General features: G+C 44.5%; 1 protein-coding gene across 2 annotated transcripts in view; it reads left to right on the top strand.

Moving 5' to 3' along the window:
- Positions 1-7626: 7626 nt before the first annotated feature.
- The window catches only part of PDE6A (phosphodiesterase 6A, cGMP-specific, rod, alpha), a 92416-nt gene continuing 89239 nt past the window's right edge, over positions 7627-10803 (top strand). For both annotated transcript variants that reach the window (XM_011931539.1, XM_011931538.1), the window contains exon 1: positions 7627-8218. In XM_011931539.1, coding sequence (XP_011786929.1) covers positions 7745-8218 — 474 coding nt within the window. In that variant the 5' untranslated portion in view covers positions 7627-7744. The remainder of the gene's footprint in view (positions 8219-10803) is intronic.

Below are 10803 nucleotides of genomic sequence, written 5' to 3'. Positions count from 1 at the left end.
GCTTGCCAGGCGTGGTGGCTCATGCCTGTAATCCCAGCAGTTTGGAAGGCCGAGGCGGGCAGATCACGAGGTCAGGAGATCAAGACCATCCTGGCCAACATGGTGAAACCTCGTCTCTAATAAAAATACACAAATTAGTTGGGCGTGGTGGTGCGCACCTGTAGTCCTACCTACTCAGGAGGCTGAGGCAGGAGAATTGCTTGAACCCAGGAGGCAGAGGTTACAGGGAGCCGAGATCACGCCACGAGACTCCAGCCTGGCGACAGAGCGAGACTCCGTCTCAAAAAATAAAAAGATGTGGCTTAAAAATAATAGGCAAATAAATATATCTGTATTACTTCTTCTTTTTACCAAATATCACTGCCTCATACTTAGCTTACATTATCATTATTAATAGCATAATTGATTGAGAGCCGGCCATCAACCAGGTTCAATACACATACTGCTGCTTCTTCCCACAACAGCTCTATAAAGTAAGTATCATTGTTTCCCACAATTTGCAAATGCGAAAATGAGGACCAGAGAGTAAATAATGTGTCTAACATCAAAATTATAAATTGTGGGAAAAGGATTTAAACTCAGCTCTCTCTGATTCCAATGCCTAATCATACCTTCCTGCCTGTTGCCTTTCTTTCTTTTTTTTTTTTTTGAGACAAGGTCTTGCTGTGTTGCTAAGGCTGGCGTCAACCTCAACTCCTGGACCCCAGAAATCCTCCCATCTCAGCCTCCTAAGTAGCTGGGATTACAGACATGCCATATCATGCCCAGCCTAGCTGTTGCCTTTCTGTGACTATTGCCAAACAGCAGGTTTTTAGGACCTAATTTTACCTGACCTTTCCGGGACTGCCCAAAGTTCCCAACTCTTTTTGAGTATAGATTCCTTTCATAATCTGGCTTTTAAAAAAGGGCATAAGGTTAAAATGCACATAAGGATGAACTTTTTCATGGCTCATCTGCGGACCCAGATTAGATCCTTAAGGATCTTTAAACAGAACTTCAAAGATCAGCCAAGCTTCAGGGACACAGACCCAATGGGTCCCATGTAGCCAAATAAAATCACTTAATCAACAGGCGACCAGAAAATGCAGAATTGACATCAACTCTGGATCAAGGTTAAGCACAAATGAGATGTGGGAGTGTGCTAAGATTAAGTATAGAATGAGGGTGGAGACCGACAAGGCTGTTCAGGCAGTTTTCAGGGCCGGTTCACAAGGGAGACAGTCTTCCCTTCTGTGGCTTCCCAGAGAAGGTAGGGTTTGGAAAGCCAGAAGCAGAAAGGCGTCCATGAGGAAATGCAGGCTAAATTGACATTTCAGTCCAGCGAAATGTCTGGAATGGGGACACTTAGTGCCTCCGGGATGTCCTACAGAGGCTCTAGGACACACAAATCACACAAGCCTGCCCCATTCTTTCTCAAGCCCCCTCTCCTAGTCAGCCAGTGTGGCTTCCACATTCTACTTCTTGCTTCTAACCCACTCATTTCTCTCCATTCTTTTGCCTCCTATCTTGGGCCGGGTCCTCATTGCTCCAGGAATATTGCAACAACCTCCTTAACTTGCTAGCCCCAGATTCATCTTCTTACATAAATATCGATATTTGATTCCTCTTTGCCATGTTCTCTGCTCTCATACCTTCAATGACAGGGAGCTCACTACCTATGAGGTAATCCAGTTAGTCCTAGGTAGTGACAATAACTAGTAATGATTGAATACCTATGATTAAATTGAGCAGTATGAAATTGTCATTTGTGTAGAATAAAAATAATCATTGGCAGTTTTATATGGTTTAACTTAATATTCATCAGGTGCATAGCTTTGCATTATATTTACTATATTATCTCATTTAATCTCCAAACAACCATGTCAAATAATTCTAATTTTACAGACAAGCAGAGTGAGGTCCAGGAGAAATTAACTAATTTACACAGATAGTAAATAACAGGCCCAGACTCAGCCCCAGGTCTAACTCTCAAGCTCTACGTCATAAGCACTCTGGGTACTGTCTTCTTATAACAACCTGTATGTCTCATCTGCTGGCTAGTCCTGCTCTCTGAATCCTTCCTGAACAAACTGGCACTCTCCCTCACCTCCAACAACCTTTCAGAGCTTCCTGCCAATTGAATACCCCCAGTTCCTTCACCATAGCTATTTGCAGTAGTGATGAATGGCCTGTGGAGATCTTTACACCCCACACTAGAATTTGTGGTGGCCGCTCATGTGCTGACCAGCCTGTTCACATTCTAGTAGGTCCTGAATTTCAGAGTGCTATTCTTTCCAAAAAGAGAACTTGCAAAACATCTCTCCTTGATCCATTTGATTCCTTACTTGCTCCTGTTTCTTTTCTTTATTCCCTCCTCTTTACCTCCAAACTTGCAGTCTTTTTTTTTTTCCTTTTGTTTGTTTGTTTGTTTGTTTTGAGATGGCATCTCGCTCTGTTGCCCAGGCTGGAGTGCAGTGGCTCAATCTCGGCTCACTGCAGCCTCTGCCTCGAGGGTTCAAGCAATTCTCCCATCTCAGCCTCTTGAGTAGCTGGGATTATAGGCACACGCAATCTTGCCTGGCTATTTTTTGCAATTTTAATAGAGACTGGGTTTCGCCATGTTGGCCAGGCTGGTTTCCAACTCCTGACCTCAAGTGATCCACCTGCCCCACCCTCCCAAAATGCTGGGATTACAGGTATGAGCCACCGTGCCTGGCCCAACTTGCAATTTTAAAATCACCTGTGGACCGGGCAATTCTCCTCCTGGATATATACCCAAGAGAAATGAAAACATACGTCCACACAAAGACTTGTACAATAATGTTTCAAAAAGTGGAAACAACCCAAATGTCCATCAAGTGATGAATGGCTAAACAAAATAGGGTATATCTATGCAATGCAACATTATTCAGCCATAAAAAGGAATTATACTTTTCATTCAAAAAGGAATGATACATTTCAGCAGAGCATGGTGACACAAAGGAATAAAATACTGATACATGCTGCAACATGTATGAACCTTGAAAACAGTACGCTAAGTGAAAGAAATCACACAAAAGGCTACATATTATATAAATCCATTCATATGAATGTCCAGAATAGGCAAACCCATAGAGAGAGAAACTGGATTAGAGGTTACCAGGGGAGAGTGGGGGAAGAAAGCTTGGACTGATTGCTAATAGGTTTGAGGTCTCTACTTGTATCCCCTATTGCCAATAAAAGAAGCTTCAGAAGTCCAGTTTCTTCCCTGACGTCTGAAATCAGGTCCATTTCATAGGTTAGTGTTAGGTGTTAGGTGACTCACTCCAAATACCAACTTATTTGTACCCACCCAAGAATTAGACTGAAGTTTTTCAACAGCCTTGCCTTCCTCATTCTGGCATGTTGAAAAATGAGATAAAAGTAGATTTTTTTGGCAAACTGTTGCTTATATTTCTAACCAGAACTTGGTGGTTCTGGTGGGCATGCTATGGAAAAGGACCTGTGCTGAGCTCTTTGGGAAATCTCTTTTTAGAGACAGGGTCTCTCTGTCGCTCAAGCTGGAAGGCAGTGGCATGATCATAGCTCACTGCAGCCTAAAACTCCTGGTTTCAAGTGATCCTCCAGCCTTAGCCTCCTGAGTAGTTGGAATTACAGGCATGAGCCATCATGCCCAGCTCTAGGAGACATTTTAAAATGGGTCAGGTTTTACCCCTATAATTCAAGGAGTTTGTCCTTGATGAAAGTACAGGTGTGCAGAAATAACACTACCTGAAATGTAGAAAATCCCCTTAGAATGGAAGGAAACCAATAGTTTGGGAGTTGTAAGTAGAAAAAGAGTCTGGTTGGTACATCAAAGAAGAATTGACAGAAGTAATGACATTTGGACAGGGCTGTAAGGGACAGGTGGAGGGCACAGCAAGAATGAAGAGGCAAAACCAAAAAAGAAGGAAAACATTAGGGTAAAATTTGGAATATGTGTAGAGAAATTGTGGAAAACAAAGTAAGAAGTGTTGGAGACAAATTCTAGAGAGCTATTAATGCCAGGATTAAGAAAAAGTGTTTAATCTACTAGGCAACAGGATGTTGTTGAGGGTTGGGTTAATGGTTCGGGACAGGCACTGTCATTCACGCTGGTAAAGCCTTGGAGACAATTTTTTTTATTATTATTTATCAAATTCCTTAGACAGCTGCACACTCTTTGGACCTGGAATTTCACTTCTAGGTATTTTCTACTAAGAAATATAAGGATGTTCATTACAACATTGTTTCTAATATTAGGAAATTAGAAACAACCTAAATATCTAACTATGGGATAATGGTTCTCAACTGGGGTGATTTGGAAATTTCTGGAGATATTTTTGGTTTTTACAGATATTACTGGTATCTAGTGATAGAAATGAGAGTAAACATCCTGCAACATACAGGACAGCCTCCCACAACAAAGAATCACTGGACCCAAAATGTTGATAGTGTCAAGGCTGAGAAACCTGGCTGCGGAGGGTAGTACTATGGGGTTCTGGTACCTCCATGCAGTGAAATGCTTTGCAATCATGAAAATGAATGGGACAGGCTGGGCATAGTGGCTCATGCCTGTAATCCCAGCACTCTGGGAGTCGGAGGCAGGTGGACCAGTCCAGGAGTTCAAGACCAGCTTGGGCAACATAGTGAGACCCCTATCTCCAGGAAAAATACAAAAATTAGCTGAGCATGGTAATGCACACCTTCAGTCCCAGCTACTCAGGAGGCTGAGGTAGGAGGATCGCTGACATCCCAGAGGTGGATGTTGCAGTGAACTGAGATCACACCACTGCATTCTAGCCTGACTGACAGAGTGAGACCCTGTCTTAAAAAAAAAAAAAAGGAAATACCTTTGAAAGATTTTCATGATGTAGAGTTCATAGCCCTGTCACCCTGAATGTGTCTGATGTCTCCTAATCTTGGTAGCTAAGCAGGATTGGGCTGGTTATTATTTGATAGGAGACCACTAGCTGACCTCCAACTTCTGGGCTCAAGTAATTCTCCCGCCTCAGCCTCTTGAATACTATAGGTATAACCCAACTCACGTGGATCTTCTAATTCAATTAAATCCTGACATTTTCTACCTGGAGATAGCCTCAGATTCCATAGGTTGAGAGCTCAGTCCCACAAGACTGTTCCCCTGTGCCTCGCCTTTGGGCCTGCAGAACTTCTGACCAGCCAGTTTCAAGTTGGGGTTCCCATGACACCCTCTATGGGTTCAATTAATTACCAGAGTGGCTCACAGAACTCAAGGAAATTTACTTACCTTTACTGGCTTATTATAAAGGATATCACAAAGGATACAGATGAAGACAGGCATAGGGCGAGGTGTCAAGGAAGGGACTCTGGGCTTGCACGGTCCCTGGGCTTGCCACCCTCTAGGAACCTCCACGTGTTCAGCTCTCCAGAAGCTCATCCAAGCCCTGTCCTTTTGGATTTTGGTGGAGGCTTCATTACACAGGCAAGATTGATTAAACCATTGGCCACTGATGATCAACTAAAGCTTCAGGCCCCTTTCCCCTTCCCAGAGGAGGGTGGGCTGAAAGTCCCACCCTCTAATTGGGGCTTAGTCTTTCAGGTGACCAGCCCCTCAGCCTGAAGCTACCTAGGGATTGCCAGGCACTGGTCAATCATTAGTATACAAAAATACATCACTTTGGAGATTCTAAGGATTTTAGAAATTGTATTATCTGGAAATGGTGTCAAAGACCAAATGCACATATCACAATATCACAATACGGAATACCAAGGATGTGTCAGGCATCCTTGCAAGGCCTAGGGAATCAACCCTGACAGGTCCCTGCTCTCATGAAGCTCACAGTATAATGGAAGGACAGACAATAGCACAAGGAAACAAAAACAAACATGATAATTGCTGATAGTAATAAATGTAATAGAAAAAATAAGTAGGCTGATATGACAGGCAGAAACCGGGGAGAGGGTATTTGGGGGCTACTTGGGATAAGATAACCAGAGATGACCTGCATGACCTGAAATCTGGAAGTTAAGAAGGAGAAGGCATGCAGAGAGCTCAGAAAGTGCATTGGGTTAGAGAGTTCCAGTTCTTTATTATGGGAGTGTCTGGAAAGTTTGGCTGCTACACAGGCTGCCAGATTGGGGTGTGGGCACTTGTGCAGAGTGCTGGATGAGTGCAGTGCCCCGAGAATTTTTTACACTCTCCAATAAAGGAGACAATCTGCTTTCCAGTAAAGATCATTTATGAAGTTCAAAGTGCTAGCAGCTGTCTATAATTATGCATTCCACATGGTTTACAACATAGAGGTGCCAGGCTCTAGCAGATATAGTCATGGAAGCTAAAGTAAGTTTCATCCAGAGAGAAAAGTGCTCTGTCTCCTTCCTAGTGGGCAGGAGGGGCATTAATGAGGATTCTGGTATTTCAAGATTCGCTGGAGTTGATAGAACATGGACCTTTGCGTGTATTTCTTTCCTTCCTTTTCTTTTTTTCTTTTTTCTTTTTGAGACAGAGTCTAGCTCCTGTCACCCAGGCTGGAGTACAACAGCACGATTTTGGCTCCTGGGTTCAAGCTATTCTCTTGCCTCAGGCTCCTGCTTAGTTGGGATTACAGGCAGTACCACCATGCCCTGCTAATTTTTGTATTTTTAGTAGAGATGGGGTTTCACCCGGTTGCCCAGGCTGGTCTCAAATTCCTGACCTCTGGTGATCCACCTGCCTTGGCCTCCCAAAGTGCTGGGATTACAGGCGTGAGCCACTGCACCCAGCCCATTGTCTGTATTTCTGACAGACAACCCAAGAAATTACAGGCTGAAACCAGAAAAAAACACATTAAAGCACCAAGAGAAAGATGGAGTGGGTTGAAGGAAAACAGATTTTTAAAGTTAAGGCTCTGTGAAATGGGTAGAGTTAACTAGAGGTTAAAAACAAAATGTTAACTAAAGGTTACCTCTGAGTAACAGGATTATGGGTGATTTTAATTATCTTCTTTGTGTATGTTCAACAGTGAATGTAATATGTATTACTTTTGGAATAAAGGAAAAACTGAAAGGTGTGTTGTTTTATAAGGGCCCTTAGGTCTCTAAAATTAGAGTCATTAAAATCTAAAGCTGATAAAAACTTTAGTGCAAAGATTGTGACATGGGAGACTACACATACCAGATCCATAATGTACATGAGGACAGCAGGCAGAGGGGCCCTGCATATTGAAAGCCCACATGGGAGAAGCCCTTGGGAAGGGGAGTGGAAGGATGAGGCAAGGGGTCAGGGAATGCAGAGGCTGGTAGGCAGTCATCTCTCAGCTTCAGTCATTCCTGCCATGGGGAAATGTGGACAGAGAAGCCAAACAAATCTCCTAAGCAGTAAATGTCAGTCTTCTGTGTCAGATATTTAAGAAAATTAACAAAGGTCAGAGAAGACACACCTATAGTAAGTAGATTGTCCCTGTGCTGCCTTTTTGCAACCTCTGCTTTGGCGGTGCTCAAGCCCACCTCCTGCTCTATGCAGACATCTCTTCTTTGCTCTTACTAGACCAAGGTGATAGAAAACTCTCACCTTCTCCCATCTGGCCCCGCAGCATCTGGAACACACTGATCCTCATAATCCTTGTTCTTGAGAAATATTAATGACTTAATCTCTCAAGCTTGCTCCCGCTTCTGTGTGGGCCATCACAGTATGTTTTGCAGACAAGACCCAGAGAAGTCCAGACTGGACTTGTTGTAGACCGCCAAACTGCCCTTGGAAGGCCTCTGTCCCAGTCCTTCTACGGAGTAGCCCGTGGGATTCCCAGCCATGGGCGAGGTGACAGCAGAGGAGGTAGAGAAATTCCTGGACTCAAATATTGGCTTTGCCAAACAGTACTACAACCTCCACTACCGAGCCAAGGTCATCTCCGACCTCCTTGGGGCCAAGGAGGCCGCCGTGGACTTCAGCAACTACCACTCCCTGAGCAGCGTGGAGGAGAGTGAAATCATCTTTGATCTCCTGCGGGACTTTCAGGAGAATTTACAGACAGAAAAATGCATCTTCAACGTCCTGAAGAAGCTGTGCTTCCTCCTCCAGGCAGACCGCATGAGCCTGTTCATGTACAGGACCCGCAACGGCATCGCGGAGCTGGCCACCCGGCTTTTCAATGTCCACAAGGATGCTGTCCTTGAAGACTGCCTGGTGATGCCCGACCAGGAGATCGTCTTCCCTTTGGACATGGGCATCGTGGGCCATGTCGCACACTCTAAGAAGATTGCTAACGTCCCCAACACAGAAGAGGTACTCTCTTCCCCATGAGAGAGAGGGCATGGGGCATTATTTCATGGAGTTCTGGGGTACAAGTGGGGTGGGGGGCTATTGGCCACCAAGACAAGGCTGGTAACAACATGGTGCTTCTCTTTATTTATTTACATATTTACTCATAATTCTTCATTTTGAAAAAAATTTTCAATCTTAACAGAAAAATTTGAAATACTACAAAGAACTGTATGTCTTTCATCCAAATTTATCATTCATTAACATCTTGCCACATTTGCTTTCTCTCTCCATTTTCTCTGACCCATTTGGGGGAAAGTTGCAGGCATCATGCCCTTTTGTCTGTAAGTACTGGCGATGCTCCCATCATTGCACTGTGGATACGTAAGAAATGTCTCTGTTCTGGAAATACACAGTACATCCACAGTACTTTCATATAGTACTTCCACAGTACTTCCACAGTACCTCCACAGTACCTCCACAGTACTTCCACACAGTACTTCCACAGTACCTCCACAGTACTTCCACTCAGAACTTCCACAGAACTTCCACAATACTTCCACACAGTACTTCCACAGTATCTCCACAGTACGTCCACACAGTACCTCCAAAGTACTTCCACACAGTACCTCCACAGTACTTCCACTCAGTACTTCCACAGTACTTCCACACAGTACTTCCACAGTACCTCCACAGTACTTCCACACAGTACCTCCACAGTACTTCCACACAGTACTTCCACACAGTACCTCCACAGTACTTCCACACAGTACTTCCATAGTACTTCTACAGTACCTTCACAGCACTTCCACAGTACTTCCACAGTACCTCCACAGTACTTTCACAGTACTTCCACAGTACTTTCAGAACAAGGACATTTCTTACCTATCCACAGTACAATGATGGAGTCATAGAAATGTAATGTGGATACAACACCATTATCTGCTGGGAGTAGTAGCATGTGCCTGTAGTCCCATCTAGTCGGAGGGCTGAGGCAGGAGAATCACTTGAGCCCAGGAGTTTGAGAGCAGCTTGTACAACATAGAGAGACTCCTGTCTCTACAAAAAATGAAAAAATTAGCTGGGTGTGGTGGTGCAGACCTGTGGTCAGCCTCAACATGGTGACTTCCCAGGAGTGAGGGACCACCAGGCTGCCTAAGGTGGGGTGAACCAGCCCAGGTCAGAAAGGGAGCAGATCAAACTCCCATGCTGGTTAGTAGTGGGATTGCACCTGTGAATAGACACTGCACTCCAGCCTGGGCAATATAGCAAGAACCTGTCTTAAAGAAGAAGAAAACATGAAAAAAGGCTGGGTGTGGTGGCTCACACCTATAATCCCAGCACTTTGGGAGGCTGAGGTGGGAAGAGCACTTGAGCCCAGAAGTTTGAGACCAGCCTGGGCAACATAGGGAGGTCCCTGTCTTTACAAAAAATAAAAAAAAACAGCTGGGTGTGGTGGTGCACACCTGTGGTCCCATCTGCTCTGGAGACTGAGATGGGATCATCACTTGATCCCAGGAGGTTGAGGCTGCAGTGAGCCATGATTGTGCCACTGCACTCCAGCCTGGGTGACAGAGTGTGACCCTGTCAAGAAAAGGAAAGGAAAGGGAAAGAAAGGCAAGGCAAGACAAGGCAAGGCAAAAGGCAAGGCAAGGAAAGACAAAGAAAGGAAAGCTACCATCCAACTGGCTGGATGAAAAGGAAGAAAGAAAACAATTGCTAAAAAGTAAAGAAAAAAGATGCAACACCATGATCTAATAAATAGTTCATATTCAATTTCTGTCAGTTGTCTCAGACACCCATGTAGCACTGTCTTTTGAGTCTCCTTGAATCTCAGACAGTTCCTCAGTCTGTCTTTGTTTCCATGGCGCTGACATTTTTGAAGGATACAGGTACAAACCAAATCTGCAGAAATGTTCTTTCACTTGGGCTTGTCTGATACTTCTTTGTGATTAGATGCAGGTCACGCATTTCTGGCAGGAGCACCACAGAGGTGATGTGTTTTTCTTTGTGCTTTACATTTGGAGGCATAATGGCTGTCTGTCCCATTACTGGAAATGTAAACACGGATTATTTGGTTAAACACTTGGCTCTTTCTTCCAGGATCCACTGTTCCCTGAGATTCTACTGGCAGTTCTGGCAAAGACTTCTTTGATCACCTTGGGTAAATTACTCCGCCTCTCTGGACGCTGGCTTTTAAAGGCAGTAATGCAGTTATCCACATAGCCCTCTGCCCAGGCCAACTCCTACTCATCCTTCAGAAAAAGTCATTTCCTCAGGGAGGCCCTTTCTAATCCCCCTGTTATAGCCCCCTCCCTAAGCCATTTCTCATAATAAGCCCTAGAGGTCAGGGACCAGCTCTGCCTTGTCCACCAAGTATTTACTCCAGGACCCAGCACAGTGTCTGGCACAAAGCATGTGCTCAGTAAGCACTTGGTGTAAGAGACTCACAATCAAGTCATTATGCAATAATTTCTTTAACACTGTCTCACCCGAAAGAATGTTTGTCCCATTGTGGCCGGGCCCATGCGGGTCTCATTCAGCCCTGCACTGGCCAAACCAGGAACTGTGTTCCAGCATTTCCAAAATCCAGCCCTTGGACATGGTGT

The sequence above is a fragment of the Colobus angolensis genome, unplaced genomic scaffold (genome assembly GCF_000951035.1).
Source record: "Colobus angolensis palliatus isolate OR3802 unplaced genomic scaffold, Cang.pa_1.0 Scaffold90, whole genome shotgun sequence".
Lineage (NCBI taxonomy): Eukaryota > Metazoa > Chordata > Mammalia > Primates > Cercopithecidae > Colobus > Colobus angolensis.
The sequence above is the reverse complement of the archived record's forward strand: the minus strand, read 5'-3'. Positions and strand labels throughout refer to the sequence as shown.